This window comes from Tasmannia lanceolata, unplaced genomic scaffold (genome assembly GCF_043159265.1).
Source record: "Tasmannia lanceolata isolate RefF3 unplaced genomic scaffold, GAP_Taslan_0.1 ptg000054l, whole genome shotgun sequence".
NCBI lineage: Eukaryota > Viridiplantae > Streptophyta > Magnoliopsida > Canellales > Winteraceae > Tasmannia > Tasmannia lanceolata.
The window spans coordinates 765,100-789,584 of record NW_027518731.1 but is presented as its reverse complement, the minus strand read 5'-3'; the positions used below and the strand labels follow the sequence as shown (position 1 = coordinate 789,584).

Genomic DNA, 24,485 nt, shown 5'->3' with positions numbered 1-24,485 from the left:
ATGTCTTACTTACGATCCATTCAAATCCCTTGTTGGTTGGATTGGATTAGTATTGTTCTTTGTATGATCCTAACCCTACTATCTGTCGAGGTTTAAAATGGACGGCACAGTATGTAAAACTCTACGGATAGAAGGGTTAGGATCATCATGTGGAGAACATTTTCTGGGAACACCCTATCTACATCAACCCAGAAAATAAATGGTTTGGATCACCCAGATAATGTGCACCAGATAATTATGGAATCTGATCTGTACATATTAAAGGAACCATAATAGTCATAAGCACAAATCAGATGAATACATGAAAGTCACTTTAGACACATGATCTATGGAGTTTTAATCCAGTAAAATAGCAAATAACAGAACAACGAACCATAATAGTTATACACACAAATCAAATGAATACATGGCATGAGAAGTCACTTTAGACACATGATCTATGGAGTTTTAATCCAGTAAAATAGCAAATAACAGAACAGCTCTATGCAACAGAATGCTAAAATTCATCAATGATTAAATGGTAGGATGAGTTGGTAATCCACCAAAAGTTGTTGTGGTATGTCAAAATGTCAACTCCATGGCATACACAAGCTAGCCAGCACCCATAGTATCACGCCAACGCTGTAGACATTGCATCTGCAAAAAATTAGTGTCCTCTTCAATATCAATTAGAGACAAAATAAAAGCATTGATTGAAAGGTAGCTCCTTATCAATGGTTCCTAAAGGAAACATAGCTAGTACTTACATGAGATTGGAATGGTTCATTTCTTAACACTTCTGGTGCCATCCATTCTGGCTGCAATTAAATGGAAAACTCTTAATTTTGACATTGCAAGGGAAACAGAACAAAAGAAAGAAAGCTTCATTTAAGCAAAATGCAGATGTCTCAGACTAATTTAAAGAAAGATAAGAAATTGCCTTATCCTGAATACATAATATTACTAGACAATCAAATATGGCTCAATGTAACTATATACTTTAGAATAATGAGATTTAACCTTCGACTAGATCTCTCATTAATCACATCTGCAACAACCAGCACTATTTACTTTGATCAAGGTGAAACAAAGTAACAGAAATATCACAATAGTCCTATTTCTTTGGAGCCAATATATTCATACATAGAATTGATCACATGAAGAGGACCCCTGCACCACAAGCATTTCATTATAAAAAAATTGGTTATATTCTCGAATGTCTAAGGATCTAAAAGACAGCAAATCATAAACAACCAACATGAGTTCATAAGAAAAAAGGGCTTTTAAATCTGTAACCCTTGCAGCCAAGTTGCTAACACCACATCGAGCAACTGAAGCAGCACATTATGAGTAATGATGCAACAGCAAGTGCCAAGTGTTTACGACAAACTCACCGGGAACATTTTCCACCATCAATAAATCATAATTTGTTGATGACGCTTGATTGATCAATGGCCTAAGATCATCTGATCAAGGTGTTCTCAAATGCATTTGGCCGGACTTGTGGTTGCAGGTCACAGGTCAGATAACCAGGTCTGATCACTTACACATATGGCAAAAGTGGTGACCCAAAAGGTGAATGTTAGGAAGGAGCTTACAACCAGTGTCTTTTAAGCATTTTTTATAATTTAAAAAGAAGACTCTTATTGTCACACTAATTTTTTTTCTGAATGTTGATACAGTTAATAAAAAGCCGGATGACCAAAGACTCCAAGAATGTCATCAACTGCATGCCATGTTGCCACACTATTGAACATAGATAAGTAATAATTATAGACTCAATATTATCCATTGTATTTCTTTTACTTCTTCTACATGGGGTTTTGGATTTTAGAGGGGTATGGTAATTTAGGCATTACTGAAACTGGTTACAAAACCAACTCTACAAGATTCAATCTTTTGATCTCCCTTTGTAGAGGGCATGACACACTTAGGCCTTGTTTGTTTTGGACTTTGAGAATTGATTTTGAGTCCAAAACAGATAATTGGAATTAAAATTGTATTTGATTTTTAGTCCAATAATCAGATTTGGTCTCAAAATCAATTCTCTTAATCCAAAACAAACAGGGAGTTAATTTCCTATGCATCAACATCATGCAGACCAGCTATACCTAAATGTAAACAAAACAGGTGCAACCGTCAAGATTCTAACAAACATAATATCAAACACATAAGGGTTGCTTTAAAGCTAAAATCTACTTCAAAATGGAATACCAAATTTCTTGTTACTTTAAACATCCTTTAATGGGGTAGAGAACTGGATGCATAATGCATAAGAACAATAAGAAATAAGAGAGAATGATAAAACAAGAATAATAAATACAATCATAATTACAGAGTTTTTTCATTCTCTATAAGATAAGGATTGTGGAATCCATGTCGTAGTAACTTAGATTGCCATTATGTCTACAATAAATTAAAGGAAACACAAATGAAATTAGATAAGAAAGGAAACGAAATGAACTTTACCTCATATTAAAACTCCCACCGTCGAATTGGATCAAAAAGAGGCTTGAGGCGTGACATGTCGCCTTCGTCCTCCCACTCCAACCCTTCAAACCATGCTTCTTGGCCGCGAATCTTTTCAAGTTTAGGTGCGTTCTGGGGTCTTACCGGGAACCTCTTTAAATTCGGGCAATCCCATACCGTAATAGATTTCAAGGAAGGGAAATGGAGATGGCAACAGAGACTTGTAAGCTTTGGGAGATCTCTTAACAGTATAGTCTCTAATCGAGGGAGCAGAGTCTCTTTATCCACCACACCCAATTCCTCCTCCTCTTCCTCTCCACTTATTATCACCTCTATTTCTCCACACCGTTCTACACGGAGGTATTCCAATTGTTGAAGGCACTGTGCAAGAACAGGGGAGAATAGACATCGCAAGCTAGGGCACCTAAACACAATCAAGCGGGTTAGGTTGTGGAATGTCCCAGTTGGTGGTATGGCCCCCTTCCATATACACGACAGTTTGGGCAGAAGTCGTAATTCCATTTGTTTCAATGTAGAGAGAGGTGATGTAGTAATAGCAGCATGAATCTCTTCTCTCATCCCCTCTTCGTACTCAAATACCTCCTCTAACACTGAGCAATCTAGTACGTAGAGTTTCTCCAATTGTTGAAGGTACTGTACATGAACAGGGGAGAATAGACATCGCAAGCTACCGCACTCAAACACTGTCAAGTCGGTTAGGTTGTGGAATGTCCCAGATGGTGGTATGGCCCCCTTCCATATACACGACAGTTTGGGCAGATATCGTAATTCCATTTGTTTCAATGTAGAGAGAGGTGATGTAGTAATAGCAGCATGAATCTCTTCTCTCATCCCCTCTTCGTACTCAAATACCTCCTCTAACTCTTCACAATTGACTACTTTGAGTTTCTCCAAGCTTTTCAATCCTTCAAGCAGATCATATGAAAGGATATTTTTTAATTTCACACAACCGATAATGTTGAGCTCTATCAGGTTCGCGAAGAATCTATTAGGAAGCGGGCCGTGACAGATCTTCTCTAATTTCTCCATGCCATCGAGGTCCAATCGTTGCAATATCCTAAAGGCATTTGGTGGAACCCGATGAGATTCTTCCACCGTGTTGATGAAATGTTCCATTTCGTCACAATAGTAGAGATTGAGGCGCTTCACGCTGTTGAAAGAGACATCTAGGAGGTGTACAATATTGGATTTGGAGACTCTACTCAATTTAATTTCTTCGCTTTTTTCTAATAAGAGTTTAAACCACTTTGATAAAGGGTATGACATTTTGTGGATGGATGTATACTTCTCGTAGTAGCTACGCGAGTACTCTACTTTCCCCACGCAGATACCGAATTCCTTCAGTTTCTCCCAAGAGCTGGGGACTTCTAGAGACAAACAATTCACGTATTTAACATGGATGTATAGAACGGTCAAGCGAGCCAAAGATGCCACCTCATCAAAGCTTGCTTTACTTCCATCACCGCTGCTGCCTCTTACCTCCCACTCATTGAAGCTATTTCCCATGTACAGTTCTTCTAATTTAGTCAACCTTGAAATGACATTCGGTGCCACCATTGTAAGAGCAAAACTCCCGGTCAAGTCCAAAACCTTCAGATTGGATAATTGCCCTATTTCTATTGGCAATTCTTTGATCGCAGTTACCCTTAGGCTAAGTGCTTCAAGTTTTTCCAAACCTCCAAGTAGGGATATGTCATCTAAACACTTGCACTCATCTAAGCATAGTGTCTTGAGGTTTTTTAAGTACGGTAGTGATGGGGGCAATGAAGAAATCTTGGTATTGCTTAGATCCAAGACGACAAGGGCTTTCATTCCTTCAATGAAATTATTTGGAATTTCTTCCCAACCATTCGTTCGTTGTAGTAATAAGGTTGAGAGACGTGGGCAATTCGGCTGCTCAGGGAGCCCATCAATTGAAGTTTGAATAAGTGAAAGCCTCTTACATTCATTCAAATTCTCTGGCCACTCTGTCAATTCCACTCCCACTTTAACTAGAAATCCATGCTCTGTTCTTGATGCGATCGATATGGCCACATCTCTAACAACATCGTGCATTTTTACACAACCTTTATAGTCACCGTCTAACAACAAACAAGAATCCTTAAGTTTTTCAACCAAGGTATTTATTCTATTCCATGCTTCCTCAAAATTGTTGACATCCTTGAAATCCCTCTCGCCCATCATGTATCTTATCAATACACCCACTTTAATGTTATGATCTTCAGGAAAGACACAGCAAAACAAGAAGCACAACTTTGCTTCCTCACTTTCGATGTAGTTGTAACTCAGCTCGAGACGAGAGTACACCTCTTTATCAACACCCTCGATGTTTCTTGGAGAAGACCGCCTTAATTCTTGCAGTGCATTAGCCCAAATTAATGGGCCTCTGCCTTTTAGTGCCCTTGCAACCGTGACAATCGCTAAAGGCAAGCCCCTGCATTCTTTAGCAACTTCCCTTGCCAAACGGTGCGATTCATCAGTTTCAACAACTTCTGCTTTCTCTTTGAACAGATTCCATGAATCTTGTTCGGATAAGACATTGACTTTGATATTTTTCTGGCAATTCATCATGGAACATACATCTAATCTCCGCGTTGTGATTATAATTTGGCAGCCCTTTTGTGTACCTCCGCAGGGGATTCCGACCTTTGTTAAGTCCAATCTATCCCACAAATCGTCCAAGATTATTATGAGTACCTTCTTTTCTCGCTTTAATCTCTCCAACAATCGGCCCGCCCGCACTTCCTCATTATCTTCTTCAAATTTCATGCCTAATTTCTCAGCAAGTTCACCTTGGATCTTCTTCAAGTCTTGTTTTTGGGAAACAGTGACCTTTACAACCTCATCACACAACTTTTCATCCTTAGCTTGCTTTCCCACCTGTTCCACTAGAGTCGTCTTGCCAACACCTCCCATCCCATATACCCCGATGATGTTGAGTCTCTCCTCTTTTAATGCCTTGATGACCAGCTTCTTAGCTGATTCTGTGGATTCAAAAGCCTCAAATTCTTCTGCTGGGTTAAAGCTTGGACAAGGGCGGGGAGCTGCTAGATGAGGGAAATGCTCTTTTGCTAGCAGGACATCAACATCAGCCATCGTCTCCGTTGCTTCTTTACCTAGAGAATAGCGTGAGCAGCAATTTGGACGCCATCCCTTGAAACATGTCTTGTTCTCCATCACCCCCTCTTCCAATCTCTTCAGGATTGCCTCAATGTCATCTACTTTTTCTAGCCATGACCGCACTTCACCAAGGATTTCTTGTACATTCCTAGTAGCATCGTCCACTGATCGTTGCACATCATCTCTCCTCACCCCTAGTTCTTCAACTTTGAGTTTAAGATCTTCAACACTCTTTTTATAGCGAAAAAGATAAAGAACATGGGGCTTAATAGGATCATATAAAACCTTCGCCACTGCTGAGAAGCATGTAACTACATCAGACATGATGTTGGAGAAAACAAGGGATCTCAAAGAGGAAAGTAAGAGTGGAAGGAATAGCAAGTAGATGAGAAGCTCAAGGAACTGAAGAAATGCCTCTCTACCTTATTTCTCTCTCTTCTTCTTGCAATATTTTTACCTTTGACAGCTGTAAATAAAAAATAAAAAAAGTCTCAAAATCTGTGCTAAGTTGGTAACTGTTTGAATACTCTTTTTTTACTCTTTTATTTTATTCTTTTCTTTTTTGTCAACCCTTTAAAGATGGAGGTGTGTCTAAGTATGGCAGAGTCGTCCCATCCTTGATTGATGGGAACCCTTCGACTACTAGACGGGTGTATCGGCAAAAATGAAAGAGGAAAATAGAAGATAAAGATACATACTTTAGAAAAAGGAATTGGAGGGGGCAAATTAAACGTGGGTTACTTCTACAATTCAGAAATAAGTTAGCATCAGCCTTCAATTTAGTCATAAAGTCTGTATATTGTAACATGAGAACTTTAATTGATTTGCAAACTGTGAGTTGTAGAAATAGAAGAAATGACCTAATAATTCAACACATAAGGCTTTTTTCATCTACTGCAATTGCTCAAGCATCTTGTGAGTATGAATGAGTTGAAACTTGAAACTTCATTCTTTTTCTAACAAAAAGAAAAAACGGACACTTTTAGTAACCTAGCTAAACAAAAGTCAGTGATGATATATGTGAATATTTGCATGGCAGCAATTGACATCATCTTATTATAACCTACATTGGGAAAACTTGCTATAACATACTTCAAACGAGACTAAAATGTGAATAAGCATTTTTGACTACGCATTTGAACGTTCAGTTCATAATGGACATAGATATTAACTATTAATTGATCATTTATATCCAAATTCCTAATATAATTGAAGAAGCAAAGAAGTGATTGCTATCAAGATATGGAAAAACAAACCTCGATCCATGTGAAAAAGTAATGACCAAAATTCCTTGCACTCCCATGAAGAAATCACAATTCATACGTGGTTAAACCACCTAAAATATTGTCTTGTACAAAAATTCAATTCCAACTAACGTAAAGGTGACTATATAAATGGAAAGCAATTAAAGAATAAATGAAAGTTGTTACCTTATGATGGCACAAAGCTAATTCCGCTTGCATTTCATGGAACATCCAACCTAATTCCATCTCATCTTACTCATGTTTCTAAATGAGCCAACAGAAATTGTAAGATCCAGTAATATATATGAAACATAGAAAAGCATAATAAGGTTTCTCGAGGGAAAAGGGAAATTAGAATGTAAATACCATCAGAATGTAAGGTTAAAAAGAGAAGGGTAAATTACTGTTACGTGTCGGAGAGTTGAAGAAATGACATGAAAATTGAAAATGTCGCTTGTTGAGAAAAAACGAATAAATGCTGATTTATAAAAAAAATCAAAATTCTAGGACCAAAATGCCCCTCAGTACCTTTATTCTTCTTCCCTTCTTCTTCTACAGTTTTACTTTACCCATTTTGTTCGAACCGTATTTTTAACCTAGTCGAAATGCTTCTTCTTCTCCCGCGAAACCTACTCTTTTCTCCGGCAATACGTAAGAAGGTAAGCCTGAAATCTCATTCTCTCCCTCTCTCTATATATTTCTATTTTTTTTCAAAACTCCATCTCTCTCTCTCTCTCTCTCTCTCTCTCTCTCTCTCTCTCTCTCTCTCTCATTTTTTAAGGTATTCAAAGGTTTTTTCCATCAAATGCACAAAATTGGACACATCAGCCTTCTGCCTCATCAAATCTTTCTCAAAAAGGGTTTCAAGATCTCTCCCTCTCTTTCTCGACGCAAAAACAGGTTATTCGAAGCCAAAAATTACTTGGTCAAAGCGAAAAATGTGTTTCCAGTAACATTCGCCGTTGTGTTTTTCACTTCAACTAAATTTTTTTAGGCTTCGAATAACTGTATTTTTGCTTCGACTAACATATTTTTCGCTGCGATGAAAACTTTTAAATTCCAGTAACATTCGGAACTTTTTTTTTTTGCTTCAACCAAGCAATTTTTAGCTTCGACAAATATTTTTTTGGCTTCAACTACCACGTGATTGGCTTCAACTAACTTTTTTTTGGCTTTGACTAGGACGTTTCGGCTTCGACTAAAATTTTTAATTCCACTACATTCGGAACTCTTTTTGCCTTTGGTCAAGTAGACCTTGTTCAAATATCAGACGGTGGTAAACATCTGTTGCCGGAGAAATGAAGATGTTTCGCCGGAAAATGAGGCCGTTTCACACAAAATTCGTCGGAGTAAAACCTACAGATGAAAGAGTGTAAAACCTGGAAGTAAAAGAGTAAAATTGTAAAAGGCCGATGTGTCCAATTTTGTGCATTTCAAGCAAAAAACCTTTGAATACCCTAAAAATGAGGAGAGAAGGAGATGATGTTAGATGGAGTTTTGAAAAAAAATAGAGAGAGAGAGAGAGAGAGAGAGAGAGAGAGAGAGAGAGGGAGAGGGAGAGAGAGAGAGAATGAGATTTCAGACTGACCTTCTTACGTATTACAGGAGAAAAGACTAGGTTTCGCCGGAGAAGAAGAAGCACTTCGACTAGGTTAAAAATAGGGTTCGAACAAAATGGGTAAAGTAAAACTGTAAAAGAAGAAGGGAAGAAGAATAAAGGTACTGAGGGGCATTTTGGTCCTAAAATTTTGATTTTTTTTATAAATCAGCATTTATTGGCATAGGATAAAGGAAAGTCTAAAGTGTCTAATACAAAATACCATCAGATTGTAAGGTTAAAAAGAGAATGGCATAGGATGAAGGAAAGTCTAAAGTGTCTAATACAAAATAAGAAGAAACTAAGAAAAAACAAATGGATTTTGATAAGAATTAAACCCAGAATGTAAATGTGACCTTATAAATGAAAAATGATCAAAGAATAAATGAATTTTTTTTTTGATGGGTAAGAATAAATGAATTTTGTTAGCTTATTCAGAAAGAACTAAATGGAAAATGCTCAATGAATAAATGAATTTTGTTAGCCTAACGGGAATATCTTTTTATTGAGTAGGTTTTTATAAGGAAGCTGCTAATAACTCGGCTGCATAAGTTTCTTTTATTATGAATTGCGATTAGAAAGATCCTAACGGGAATATCTTTTTATTGAATAGTTTTTTTATTAGGAAGCTGCTAATAACTCGGTTGCATAAGTTTTTCCTATTAAGAAGATCTAATAGTAAAATCTCTTTAGAAGATCTTAACTTTTAGTCGGTTGGTATTTGGTAATAAGAGGAAACGCATAGGAAAGGAATTGGGTTGTGATAAAAAGAAACTACGGGTTTTATTGTTTTCGACATTTTTTGATAAAAAGCCGCGTAGATCAAGCGCGGGATGGGGGGACTGTCCACATGGGCGTGAACAGTGAAACCCCCATCCAGCCATATTATAGTAGATTCTAGCTTGGCCGTGTATTTTATTTGGAAGTGTGTTACTCTATCGTTTTTCTTACTTTTGAATTTATTTATTTTTGTTTTTTGTTTTTAACTATCTCTTTTAGGCAATTTGCATACATGATCATTGTTGCAGACTATCTTGTTTTTACTCTTTCAATTTATTCATCCTTTAAAGTAGGTCACAAGTATATGAGAAGCTAAAGGAACTGAAGAAATCACCCATGCCTGTTGGGAAAACTACTAACAACACCCTAAATATAAAATTATCTACAGAAATCACCCCAAAAAATTCTTAATTACCAATAGGGCCCTAAATAGATTTAAATTTTGCCTTTTACCCATTTTACCCTTATACCACACTTACAAATCCCTAAAATCTATCCATCCATTAATCGTCTCAACTCTCTCTCTCTCTCTCTCTCTCTCTCCACATTAAGGAACAACAAATGAATGGCTTAGATCACTAAAATAATGTGGGCCCACTATATTTACAACAAATGAATGGCTTGGATCGCCAAAAGAATGTGGGCCCACTGTATTTTTTTGGGCTGCACGTGCATGAATGGCTAAAATTTCTCAATTAAGAGAGCAAGAGAAAGTTTTCAACGGATACCTATTGTAGAGAGAGAGAGAGAGAGATTAATGGATGGAGAGATTTTAGGGATTTGCAAGGTGACATAAGAAAGGGTAAAATGGGTAATTGGCAAAATTAAAAGCTATTTATGGGGTGATTGGTAATTAACAAATTTTTTGGGGGTTTTGTGTAGATATGTTTTTATCCATGAGGTTTCTAGTAGTTTTCCCTGTCTTTCTTCTTCTTGCAATAATTTTACCTTTGACAGCTGAAAATAAAAAAAGAAAAAAGTATCAAAAACTGTTGAATACTATCTCCACCAGGCAATTTACAAATATGATCATAGTTGCAGACTTTCTTTTTTTACTCTTTTCTTTTATTCTTTTCTTTTTTGTCAACCCTTTAAAGAAGGTCACAACATATCGAGGTGTGTCTACAATGGCAAAGTCGTCCCATCCTTGATTGATGGGAATCCTTCATCTAATAGGCATTAAGCAAATAAATCACGATTTCTTAAAAGCCTATCTAGGCTTTCCCTTTATCACAATGGGGTCTCTCGATTTCTTGAAAGTGTCTTAAAAGCCTATCTAGGCTTTACCTTTATGCCTAACCTTGGAAGAAATGGAGTCCTAGATGGAAAAAAATGGTGATGCTACTGTCCTGGGTTGGAGCCTGCCTACAGGCGAGGTATGGAACTTGGTGGGACCCAGCTTGGTTTGGGATGAGACACGGCAGTTGTTGCCTTATGCAGTACTCTCTCTCTCTCTCTCTTCCCATCTCTGTAATATTAGTCAATGGATCCCTCCATTGGGCATCCTCTTTTCCTTTCTTTATTTATTTCTTTTATTTTCTATTCTCTTTGGGAGATGGACCCGAAACATACATTGCTGAATAAATATTTTGTATCAGAATTGCACATATGTTGCTTGCATTAATTCCGGGTTGGCCGTGTATTTTATTTGGATGTGTGTTGCTCTATTTATTTTATTCTTTTATTTTTATTTTTTTACCATCTGTGCGAGGCAGTTTGTGAACATGATCATTGTTACAGACTATCTATTTTGACTCTTTCATTTTATTCATCCATTAAAGCAAGTCACAAGCAAGGTTTTAAATTTCGGTCTCGGGTTCATTCCGGACCCCACCGAAACTGAAATTTCAGCCGAAATTTGGTAAAGGGGCTCGAAATTTCATTTTTTGGGCAGAAATTACTGAAATTTCAGTTGAAATTTGGTAAAGGATTAAAAAATTAATTTTTTTCCTGAAATTTCGACCTAATTACAGAAATTTCAGCCGAAATTTGTTACATTTCGCCAATTTCTGATTTCGTCCATTTCAATTTCGGTCTCGGACAAAATCTGAAATTTTGGATTTCAGCCGAAATTTAAAACCTTGGTCACAAGTGATCGAGGTGTGTCTACTATGGTAAAGAGGTCCCATCTGTGATTGATCGGAACCCTCCATCTAATAGGCCTTAATTTGGATAATATGGCCAGTAACCCGAGAGCATAACAATATTTTTGTGGCGTGCAAGGCTTAGAACATGTACATCAGAATGAAATTCAGTATATCCCTGTCCACTTTCTTCTTTCCATAGCTTGGCAGCAATAACTTGTCCATCTTTAAGTCGTCCTTTATATACACGGCCAAATCCATCTTCTCCCACCAGGTTCTCTTAGCTTGAATTTCTGATAATTCGAATTTCATTGACTCCTTGGCATACAATATAGTCCTTAGCCCATAGCAAAGTGCAAAGGATTGGTTGTTGCGAATATTGATGTCGAAAAACATTATTATAAATGAAACTAACAGGACGAAAAAAGTAGACGTTCCACCTTACCAATCTCCATGTACTGTAATCGAATTAAAGTGGGCCCAAAGGCCCTAACTCCCTCACCTGTTGTTCCACCATACCAATCTCCATGACAGCAGTAGAGGACAGACACGCATTCTTACTGCCAATATCTCTGGGATCTCTGCTATTTTTCAAAAAGTACGATGATCCAAACCGTCCATAAGATGGGACACATAGGTTGTGCTCCAAAAATCATTTCCATAAGTTGATCCTAACCGTCCGATCTATAGAGGGACCAAGCATTTGAGGGTTGCTCATTGATCGAATGGTTAGGATTAACCTATGGAAATGATTTCTGGGGCACTGTCTCCTATCTTATGGACGGTTTGGATCATCCTATGGTGTGGGTGGTACTTTTTTGAAAATTAATGGAGTCTGAGGCCTTTCATTATATAAAAACTCATCTTATTGATTTTAAGGGTTATCAAGTTGTTTCCATCTTCCCAAACTCTATAGATTTTTTATTTTTTTTCACATTGGATTTAATATTCAAGTTGCTTCGCATTAAGTATGTCTTCACAACACTGTTGGAGGTATGATTGGCAAATTTGGAAATATTTTCCAATTAACATATAACTTTTGGGCGCTAATGTTGATCAACATTACCATAAAAAAGGCTACTGATATTTGCACTACAATGTTTTGATAATTTCACAAACTCAGCTTGTCTTTTATTGGCCATAGCCCCTCCAATGACTTGCAAAATCCCTATGCGACAAGGAATCTGCTAGGAAATTTTCAACCAAAATTCCTGAAAGTTATTAATTGGGCCCCCCGAATAACCAATCCCCTGCCCGGGTAAATTCCTGGCTCTGGCCCTGAGTAGCTAAAAAAAGATTAAAGCTTGACTAGATTGTGTTCTTTAGCTTAGGCAGCTCAGTCAAATTGCTTACTTTGATAACTTGTGTGATTTGCACTTGTTGTATACTTTATTGTACTGTTATCATGGGTGGGGCCATGGTTGGGTATGACGCTCTCCACCCATAGGGTGAGGAGGACCACTATCATGTACCTGATGAGATGGGCCCATTATTGGCCCATTATTTTATACCGACGCTGAAAATCGCGTAGTCACAAAGATTAAGGGTGATGTCTTTGTCTTCCCTCAAAGTCTCATCCACTTCGAATACAATATGGGGCCAATCAATGCCATTGCATGGGTTTGAGTTAAGTTGGTGGACCCATCGTTTAAAAACATATCAGTGAGCATCGAGGGTATTTTGCTGTTTTTACAAGGTAAAATTCATTTTCCCATACGTAAGGATATTTTGGTCTTTTTCTAAGTAAAACAAAGTCTACCATGGTCACAAATTGATGGCATCACCTGATTGGCTAAATTCACTCAACTGTGATGACCCTATTTGCAAATTGTCAAACTCGAAGACTGTTTTTGCAAATAAAGCAAACTACCAGACTTCTTTTGCAGAAAAACCTATAATATAATATAGTGTTTAAAGACCTGTCAAAAGGTCATTACAATTCCGAAAAAGCTCTTACAAGCTATTTAAAGAAGAAAAGATGTAGGACCGTGCAATTATTAAAACATGGTTGTGCTGATATCATTTTCCATTCTGCTGTGAAGGTAAAGCTCAAAGAATAGTCACAACAAATGATGAAATCTTGAGACTGAATTTACAGTTCCATATCCAACACAGAGATGTTCTACTGGATTAAACAGAAAGATAAACACCACCAACACCACATCCTTTGCACTGAAACAGTTGAGAATTCAAAGATTTCACAAAATGATTATATTGTTGTTAACAACAGCCGCTTGTTGATGCATCTGTTTGGGGCTTCTGTTTGAAAATGTTCCTCTTCACACCCGTCGAGCCTTCCCTTCCGCCAATAGACTTGGTGTATCCAAAATCTGCATTCAACATTTATGTCATGAGATAAATTGGCTAAAAAACAACTTAGATTCACAGTTCTAGAAAACTAGAATAATACTTTCAGGATGTCTTCTTTCATAGAAAGGATAATTTCAGGCCCGTCGAACTCCGCAGTTTCAATTATTGCATAAAAGATATCAGGATTTGATCCATCTTTCTTAGAAGTTAAACTATCAAGACTTCATTTGTTGTGCATTTGGCTTTGTTTTTCCTCTCAGAGCTTGTTTTCAGAGTACCATTTCCTCACTGTGCTCAATGTTTGAAATTTGGACAACCATTTTCACTGCAAAATGGTTCATCCAAGATGGGTTTTTATTACTTGGAACAACTACTCAACCAAGGAATTTCTCGACAGGGTTAACGGTTAGAAAAAAATATCATTCCCGTATTTCCAATGAAAGTTTTGTAGCCATCGGATTAATATCAAGATCTTATGTTTTTATCAATATGCCAGGTAATCACAGTTATGCTATCGGAACTACAAATGGAAGAATTCCAAATAAATAATGTAGCCATCATATTAGTCATGGCAAAAAGGGAAGGTTATCGTTGGGGACAAAAATCGAGCACCAACCGGAGAGCGCCATCAGGCTCCTGAGCCCACTAAGGTCTTGAGGCCACGCAGAGTGACACGTCATCCCACCTGGCTCCTTAGGCGACAGAGGCCTTGGCCACGTAGGTGAGAAACGTCGTCACAGTTGGTCCCTGAGGCCACGGAAGTGATACGTGTCCTCCTATCGGGCCCCTGAGCTGATGCAGGTGAAATGCAGGGGCTGTTATGGAAGCACAAGCCTGAAGTAAAGACATACCGAATGTGTGGAAGAAAATGCTCTGTCACCACTTTGGTACAAGTCGAACCATAAGCTTTAGTTGAGCTTAATGACTAACAAAGCGATCTTTAGTCGCAACAGTCTAAAATTATACCAATAAAACATTCTTGACTCAAGACAATTTCTGAGCACAGGGTCGATTTATGGGTGATCTGATTCCCATCAATCCCTACATATTCTGGAACTAAAAGATTCATTACCATAGCATATAGGGAGCTGAACTGTCGTTAAATGTTGGACAAAATAGGCTATGCCAAACAACTCATGATCAACCGAATATAGCCCCAAATTGATTCTTAGCACTTTGACAGTTCACATTAAATGAGATAGTCCTGTGCTTCCATGTATTAATGAATATAGGTCTACTAATATTTGAGGGAGCACATCACTGTTTTGGGAGCTCTTTGGGGCATTATATTGGAACCTTGCCACTTTGAATCTTTATTGGATCAAAGGCCATCACACTAACAGCACAGATGGAAGTTCATGGGAAGGAGATTACTAAGAATTTATGTGAAGCATCAATCAGCAACAAGAAAATGTAAACAACTGTTTCAAAGGTGAAATGATTTAGCAACATGCACATCCGGACCTCTTCACATGCATTTCACCAAACACCAAGCATGCAAGTTGTAGATCTAATAGAAAAAACCAGGCACATGTCTAGGGGATTTTAAAACAAAATCAGAAAATAACCTGCAATACTCTCTAAACTCAGAACAGAAGTCCATAGTAGGCTAGAATGAAGGTCAATTTCGCAATCAAATTCTGGAATAGGAAGAAGCCAATAATCTAACGATCTTATTCAATAATTCAGCTGCTTTCCAGATTGACAAGCTTATATTAGGTTCAGATCGGTGTCATTCCAGATGCAATCGTTCCGAAATTTGCTTTGAATGAAAATGCCAAATCTTGCCCGAATTACTCAGATAGGATGTAAAATATGAACTAGCTGGAAAGGATTACTTACAGAGATTAGAACTAATGAGAAAATTCACAAAGATGATGCCCTATCTTGTAGCGGCTAGCACACGTACTCAATTTCAAAACAGATCCGCCATCCTTATGTTTCTTTTTGGTGTTCTTGGAGAGAGAGATGCTGATCAGAGAGGGGGGGGGGGGGGGGGAACTTGCAAATCCAGCTTTATTTCTCTGTTCTTGGATGAATTTCCACCTCGAAACCCTCTTTTGCCAGAGGTTTCCTCAAAAGTAAAATTTGCAACAAAAATCCCCAAAGTTCTATTTCATTCTCAAAATTGAAGAGTCTAGCTACAAATGGTTGGAAATGGCCTTTTATAGGCAATTACAATGTAAAAAGACTAAAACCATGGTTTTAAACTTCGACCGAAACCGAAATTTGGCGAAATTTCGGATTTCGGCCTTTACCAAATTTCGGACAGAAATTCCGAAATTTCGAGAAAATGTAAATTTTTTTTTTTTTAAAAGTGTTACAAAATTTCGGAATTTCGGTCCAAAATTTCGGAATGAATTTCAGTCCGAAATTTTGAATTTTTTTTTTAAAAGGTAAGCAATATATTAATAGAGAAAAGGGAAGACCGAGAAGGTCATCCAGAGAAAAAACAACAAAGAAAACGAAAATCACAAATATACAAAAGCCTCAAGGGGGCAGATAATAAAAAAACTCCAAACCCGCACTGATAACACCAACTCTAGCTAATGAGTCTGCCTCGCCATTTGCCGATCTACGAACAAGAGCAAAAGCGATAGCTGAGCCCCCAACAATATCATGGATCTCATCAAAGAATGACCAGAATCTCCAAGGCGGCACCGCGGACCCCAGAGCCATCGAACCACATTCATAGAATCACCTTCCACAATTGTATTATCCAAAACATCCCTAGCAATTTTTTTAATACCCTCAAAAACCGCTCTAACCTCCGCTTCACTGGAATCGCACACACCCAGCGGACCAGAGAAGGCCCATAGAGACTCCCCACTGGAATTTCGAAACAACCCACCAATTCCCGCCGGCCCGGGATTGCCAAAACTCGAGCCATCAAAGTTGAGCTTCAACCAACCAGGAGGAGGAGGGTTCCATTTTTGCACCACCTTAGATCTGACTTCCCCTTCCAAGCACAACGCTCTTTCGAAATTTCAAAATTTATTAAATACACTTTTTTAATTTATTACCAAATTTCGACCGAAATTTCGGAATTTTGGTCACTTGAATGATTTGAAATGAAACCCGGTGTCTATTCTTTTGAATTTGCAGATTATAGAAACAAAGCAAAAAGGCCAAAAACAAACCTACAAAGTAAAATCATGAAGTATGGTTTGAACAAATAATGTTCCATGTTCACTTGTTTGCAAATAAAATAGAAACATGAACAAAGCACTTACCTTCAAAACAAGCTCCTCAAAACACTGCTCAACATTAACTCGAGTTTTTGCACTACATTCAAGAAAAAGGCATCCACATTGCCGAGCAAAGTCAATTCCCTCTTTCTTTGTGACAACCCTTTCATTTTCCTGCTAACATTGAAATAATTAGGTTTGGACCTTGCAATTACATTGTGCATGTTTTTATAATTCATGAGAATGGATAGACCAATCAGTGCAAGAGATAGAAAATGTTTCCAATACCTTGTATAAACGTAAGTATATAATGATATAAATAGGGTCAGTAACTAGATGCATTAAATTATTGGCACACCCATGAGTTCCTACATAAAATAAAAGCAGTATTGTAAAACTCCATAGGAAATACCTTATCAACTTTGTTTCCAACAAGCATCTTGATGCAATCTTGATTAGTCGAATAGAGGTCCCCTTCCTTGGCCCATATATCCGAAAGATTTGTAAATGTTTCTCGCCTTGTTGCATCATAAACTGTAACCATTCCAATATCAAAATAAAATTACCTGAATTTTATATTACAATTTCTGCATTAGAAAATTTTAAGAAAAAGGAAAGGAAATCATAGCAACTCGAAAATGACCACATAATAAAGTGACTTCTGCAAGTCGAAAATGACCACATAATAAAAGTGACTCATAAGAAAGATCTTTTTATTTGTATAAGTCAAACTGCAAGTACATAAAATGCTATTTTGCTACCATAACATAAAAGAGCTCCATAATAAATGTTGTGCTCACTGTTGGCTGGTCAGGCTCCTTCCCTTGCAGCCTATCCGCCTCACTGTTGGGTGACCTTCTTACATGGTGAAAGGAGAGGGACACCCCGTCAAACCAATGCGCAAACCTCCATGGATGTGGGGGGGATGTGGGCCTTGCAGCAATTTTATGACATTTAAGGAGGCTTCCTCATCCTAATAAACCGTCCATACTGTTATGTTGTATACTCCTGAGGCCCCCGGTGGACAGCTCTAACTTCCGCTTCATTGGAGTCCGCTATGCCAATAGGACTAGAAAAGGCCCACATATTTGCTACATGATCATCTCTAATGAGGCTTCCTATTCCCGCCGGCCCCAGATTACCAAGGCTAGATCCATCACATTGTATATGCAATAATATAAATATAATTATGTAACACATATTGATATAGTATACCACAGATACACTTACGACTTTGGTTTCGGTATGTGTTTCAGTGGGGATGGAAAAAAAACATTTCAGTCATTTCCTGTCAGTTTCAATGAAAATTTAAAACCATGCTTACAGGTAGAAGGAATGAAATGGTTTGGAATCTACATCTAGAACTTAGGCTGTCATGAATGACGCATAACAATAGACTTCTTTTTTTAGCAGACTTCTTCTCCCACTCTACTATTGGATTCTGCATGTAGAACTTAGGTCATCATGAACAAAGCATGACACGTACAAGAGTGTATTTATATACAATGGATAGCACCAATGATCCATGGACGACCAGTGGGGTTCATAAAAGGAACCAAACATTCTGGATACGGCAAAAAAAATCTATTAGATCTAATGTACTTATTCGATCGAATAAGTACCTTGTGTCTAGCCATGCCCACATAACATCAGTTATGCTGCATTCATGAAACATATAGCATAAAAAATGGAAGAGGGAAGAAAGGGAAAATCCTCAACATTCTCCACATAGACAGAAGAAGAAAAAAGAAAAAGAAAAAGGTGTACCCATTATAACCCCTTGTGCTCCTCTATAATATGAGCTTGTTGATGTTCTGAATCTCTCCTGTCCAGCTGCATGATGAACCAAATATTTAGGGTGGCATATATTGACACAACCAACCTTTCTATATTTACAGGAAGAAATGCGGAAAATTCAACTACAAGTTATTAATTCAGATATTTTCTACATAAAAGGAATTAAAAAAAAAGAGTACTAAAATCTTACCATACTCCAAAAGTTGATCAGAGTCTAGTGCCGGATTAATGTCAATCATTTAGATAAAAAAAAAGAAAAAAGATGATGATGAAACAGAGAACATGCTCTACAGAAACCAAGTCAACATAAACAATGAAATATGAGGGGCTGGAGTATTTCCGCCCATAAATATAGCCACCCATGTTAGTTAGCCCTATTGGCCCTATTCGGAACCGGTATTTGAGAATCCAGGGATAGCTGGATTCTCATCGGTTTTGCCGGTCCGTCACGAGGAAGGCGGAGAGCCATGCTGAACAGTGACACATTCACCGGGATTTAAGATTAGAAACCATTGCTCTCAAGGATTTCGAGAAGATTTGACGAAGCTCTCTCCCACTGTAACTGTCGCTTTTTTCCGGTCATGCAGAGAGGTCGGAGAGGATATAGAAATATCAGCTCTGCCAATAGATTTCAGTATCTGCCCCTTTCCTTCCCGGCCTCCATAGGTGATCGGAGAAAGTGTGGTTGCAATGAAGGTGGCATCAGAGAATCCCTTTCGAAATGCCTAGGGCTGAGGAGGAAGCGGAAAATGATGTGAGGGCTTGGCTGACAGGTGAATTGGCGAGAATCCAGCTATCCCTGGATTCTCGAACGCCGGTGCCAAACAGGGGCATTGGATGTACTTTTACTTTCTCAATATAATATGAAGGTAGAAATACCGGCCTCCACATATGATATCAAAAAACACGAACTGTGATCATGTATGCACTTCAACAATATAATTGGAAATTAAGAACGAATTTTACAGTATGCAATATTGTGATGAATGCTATGATTCTATTCATGTGATCAACAAACAAATGGACAAAATCAGAAATGCATGGATGAGACAACAAACATAAATAACAACAGGACCTCATCTTTCAGCAATTTTCTGCATAAATTATGGAATGATAAATAGGAAATGAGCACCAGGATTACCTTCATTAACAGGCAGCCAATGTGCAAAAAGTAACTATTTCAGTAGTCACAAATATTTAAAAAGAAAGCACTCATGGCATGATGTGAGTCATATGACTAGATTTTGTCACATAACGTTGATTATCCAATTATAGTAAGTTCTTTCTCCAAAACTTGCTAAGGTTCTGTTTAGTAAGTCATGGGTGAGTACAATAGTAAGTGTGCTCTGAATATTAGAATGAAGATCTGATATATTTTTTCCAGTTAGCTTCTAGTAGCTTCATTTCGATATTTTCAGCTGGAATTTCATTTCCTGCATCAGGATAGGCCCTATGATGATTTCAGAGATTCTCATTGAGAGATAATTCTGGGATGGGAGGATGACTTAAGACACTAAAAATAAGCCACTCCCTCCCATCTTAGTTTGTCATCGTACATGAAAAAATTGAAACAAAATTCTGCACGGAACCATTATTCAGTTATCGGCATCTCTTTTACTACTTGTCTATTAAGCAATAAATCACCAAATACACGTTGGATTTTACATTTAACATTGCATAAAATTCTGCACGGAACCATTATTCAGGCTTATCTAGCACTGTTATTTCAATTACGACACCTAGCCACTTTGCATATCAGTAGGTGAATTCAATTATTTGCAAATGTCCATTCCCCATCGACATTGACATGCTGTCCCATCCAGGTATGTCTCGTGTTGAGGGACAGATGGAAATCACAAAAGGTTACTGACTGGGATGTTTTTAATAACTTTTTCTTGTGTTAAACAAATAATTGGTCAAAATGAAAATGTCAGTAGACATGGAACAACATGCTCAGCCACCATTTCGAATAGATCTAGCTTTAACCCAGCACAAAACATTCACATTATTTATTTCCAGCCATGCTATCTTTCATAGACTCACTCTTAGTACGTGGAATGTGTTCACATATGCATATGAGTGGTCATGTCATTAAATCTTTTTTTTTAAATGGTAAGAGATTTCATTAAGACTGAGCAAAGACCGAGGACGTCTATACAAACAAAAGAAAACAACTAAAAGCACTGAAAAAAAATCGATCGCCCTCTCCTAAAGAGGGTGATTATTTTGCAGTTTAAACCTTGTTATATGCAAGTCTAGTAGATTCTATAACAAAGATCCCAATAATTTCTTTTTCCAGGTTAATCACGTTCCTACGAGAAAAATTGTTAAATCCAGATGAGTTTTCTAATTTTTTCACTCCAGATTTGTCATGCGGCAAATCAAAAGGTATTTGATACCTGTCTCAGTACCCATATCATGGATTGTGGAAAATAATGAGACGAATCTTTGCTCCATATAATCCTATATCCATGTCCGTATTCATATTTTTTTTCGGATATCATAGGTAAGCACAAACTTTGAGGCTTGATCCCCTTTCTCAATGTTATATACACTTGAAGTCATCACCGTTGGTCATACTTCTCTAAAAAAGTTGATTTTGTTATTTAAAGATATCATAGGGCAGTAGAATAACTGTTCTTGATGAGGAATCACAGCCATTAGTAGGTAAATTCTGACAGCTTTTTCCAGATTACTAGTGCATATCAGTTTCAATAGTGCACAAGGCCACAAGGGCATTACAGTATATCAGTCTATCATAAAATTTAAAAAGGGGTGGCTTACCAACAAAATTCCAAGTAATATATAGAGCCATTTTTTCCCTACAAATTGTGTTGTATTTGAAATTTGGTGGGGGGACAAATAAAAATTGAAGCACAAGTATATGTAGACAATATAATATAATATAAAATTGAAGTATAAGTTGTTTCCCTCCAAGTGGTATTGTATCTACGTGTTGAGCGATATCTTGTTCTATTATCCCAGCAGGAAGGTCCTCTAGTGATCAGTGATATGAGGAACAATGTCCCTAGTTAATTTTCCAAAGGTTAAAGAAGATAGATAGGTCTGTTGAAGAGTTTGTCGGAAAGTGCAGTTAGGTGTCGTTGTTTTTAGGGTTGTGGACTAGCATGTAGGCTTTCTCAACTCTTCAAAAGTTTTCAATGTGAGATCTATCAGTAGTATTGAATTCTTCTGCTTGACTAGTTTAAATGTTTAATACTGGATTTAGGGCTAGACAAGAGGATAACCCAAAATTTGTTAAGCTTTCCAACTAATGTCAACTGTTATACCAGCATTAACTGCTCATTGCTCTTCAACTAAAGTTGTATGGGTTGCAAAATGAACATAATTTAGAGGGGACTAAAAGCATGATAACTTGCTAAGGCCAACCCCCAAGTCCTCATACAAACTACCACCAATTAAATGACAAGGTTTAAATTGTATCTTTTGCTTGCCGAATAAATTATAGTTAATGGTAAAGAGCTTATTACAATTGAAGAAAAATAAGCTCAAGATACAAGAAATGATCACAAGGAAAATAATATGAAGAGAAACTGAAAAGAAGCATTGAAGTTGTGTTGAGTATGTATTCAAAATCACAAAAAAGAATACCGTTACCTGTGTCCCAGATTGCAAGCTTCAATTTTTTGCCTCCAATGGTTACGATTTTTACCTTGAAGTCCACACCTATGAAAAAAAAGACAAATTAGGACATCAAGGACATAGGCAAAAGCAATGACATACTTGAACAAATCAATATTAAATAAAATGCACGTTTTCGTGGCAAATGTAATCCAATAGAATTTCTCACTTCGTGAACATTGAAAATATACTTTGATGTGGTTTAGAAAGAAATTTGATGGGATTTGAAAAAAGGAATGCACCACTATCTATGTGATTTACAACCCAAGAGTTTAAACCAGACAAAGGCATTCCAAGGATATGATCAAGGCATAATTGTAAATTACACTCCATTCTATATGGAATTTCAGAACATTCTATTTCGAAAGAATCCAAAACTAAAAGAAGAAAGAAATGTTCCAAACAGAACTCCAGAAATCCAGGTCATTCTGGACTCTTCCAGAAACCTCATCTGGACTAAAATGCAGATTTAGTCGACCGTCATGGTAGGATTCCAGATTTTTTGTATTCTTGCAATTATGCCTAGAAAATTAGATGGATCAGAGGTATTTGATGAATTTATACTCCCAAATCAAGTATGAGGCTAGAAACAGGCTAGAAAAACACACACACAAAAACAAAACAAAAAAACACCATTTTGGGCAGATCTAGGCTTTTTCTCTTTCTCAAAACCCTTCCCAATCTTACATCTTTATTAAAGCGGTCATCCTACCTCTTTATTAAAGCGGTTGCGTTAACCATTTCATGGGTCAAGGCTATCCCATCTTTCAAATTTGTGTCTATCCCATCTTTCAAATTTGTGTCAGTTTTTTTATCTTTGGTGGTTGGAGGGAGATTTGCCCGAGTGTGGAGCACAAGGATAAGGTGATTCAAGATTGGGTTGCATCGGATCATGGTCTTTTGAAGTTAAATTTTGACGGCTCGAGTTTGGGGAACCCCGGACCCGCCGGTATTGGAGGTGTTCTTAGAAACGAGGTTGGGGTGATTCTTTGGGCTTTTGCAGGTCCAATAGGCAATGCTGATGCGTCTTAGGCGGAGGTGAAAGGCTTTGCACCAAGGCATTAAACTTCTAGATAAAGAAGGCCTGGATAAAGTAGTAGTGGAAGGAGATGCCTTAAATGTCATCCGGTGGGTCTCGTGCTCTCATCATCATCCTTGGAGATTTGCCCGTTACTTTGATGAAATCCAAGACTGGATTGGGTCCTCATCTTTAGCCTTTCATCATGTGAGAAGATCGGTCAACAGTATAGTATAGCAGATAGCTTAGCAAGCTACGATTCCTTGCCTCTTTGATCTCTTTCCTGTTTTCCTTAGTTTTTCTTTCTTCCTTTGTTTCTTTTTCGTTCCTTTTTTGTATCGACCATCTCGTCCTGTTTTTCTTATAATAAATTATTTATACCATTCATCCCCCAAAAAAAAAAAAAAAAAAAACTTCCCAATCTTGAACATGCCTCATTTCACCATTTTTCGTTGCAGATCTTCATTGTTTGCTTCTACAAAATTGATCTAGGGCTAGGAGTGACGACATTGTTGCATCCCACTAAGTGATTTGAATGAGGTACAATCATAGTTGCTAGAGTGGGAAGCGAGTGCAAGAAGGGAGGGATTTAGAAAAAAGGTAATGCGGGAAGCAAAAAAAACTCTAAAGAAAGTACAGAGAAAATGTGCGGGAAGTGTCATTAATAGTCAACATGAAGAGTGTAAGAAGCCTCATTGGAAGTAAACAAGAACGTAGAAAGAGTAGGATTGTTGTAATTCAGGACGACAAGTTAATGTATATATAAGAATTACAAGTAGAAAAGAAGACTTCACAACTAACTAGAATTATAAATTTTAGGAATTTACAGTTTCAAATATTTTATACATGTATATTTAATGTTAAGTTTTTGAAAAAGATCCACATAACTTTCATTTAAAACTTAAAATGAGTTTTCAAGTTTTAAATGTAGTCTTTTTTTTAAATACGCTCCTTCAACATTATCAAATGGAGAAAAAAATACTTTTGGGAAGAAATAATCACCAAAATAGGAAGCGCAATCCTAGATAAGAGGAAACGCATAGGAAGCGTTTGGGAAGCACACTTCCCCTAAATTTGAGAAGCGAGAAGAACTTAGCTCCCGAAGCGAGTTTTCGGGGAAGCAAGCTTCCCATCCAACTAGGAAGTTTCCGGTAACTATGGGTACAATTGTCTTTAAGGTCTCCAATTTTTTTGTTCTCTTTTGTTTTTTGTTTTTTGTTTTTTTTAACAAGTCCC

At 37.4% G+C, this 24,485-nt stretch overlaps 1 protein-coding gene and 1 pseudogene across 3 annotated transcripts in view; both read right to left on the bottom strand.

Moving 5' to 3' along the window:
- Positions 1-331: 331 nt before the first annotated feature.
- Positions 332-5,580, bottom strand: LOC143864891 (putative disease resistance protein At4g27220). 2 transcript variants are annotated; one of them, XM_077375759.1, is made up of 3 exons: positions 2,449-5,580; positions 747-797; positions 332-636 (listed from the first exon to the last, which is right to left on the bottom strand). In XM_077375759.1, exon 1 carries the CDS (start codon positions 5,563-5,565, stop codon positions 2,455-2,457), a length of 3,111 nt encoding a protein of 1,036 aa, XP_077231874.1. In that variant the 5' UTR covers positions 5,566-5,580; the 3' UTR covers positions 332-636; positions 747-797; positions 2,449-2,454. The 2 variants fall into 2 exon arrangements, with proteins under 2 accessions (XP_077231874.1, XP_077231875.1); XM_077375760.1 differs by having other exon boundaries at positions 332-621.
- A 7,771-nt stretch (positions 5,581-13,351) lies between these two features.
- LOC143864892 (ras-related protein RABC1-like) overlaps positions 13,352-24,485 on the bottom strand; it is a 23,114-nt pseudogene continuing 11,980 nt past the window's right edge. The window contains exons 4-8 of the transcript XR_013241371.1: positions 22,208-22,276; positions 18,560-18,625; positions 17,205-17,326; positions 16,838-16,966; positions 13,352-13,624 (exon numbers count right to left, since the gene is read on the bottom strand). The product of XR_013241371.1 is annotated as a ras-related protein RABC1-like (transcript). The remainder of the gene's footprint in view (positions 13,625-16,837; positions 16,967-17,204; positions 17,327-18,559; positions 18,626-22,207; positions 22,277-24,485) is intronic.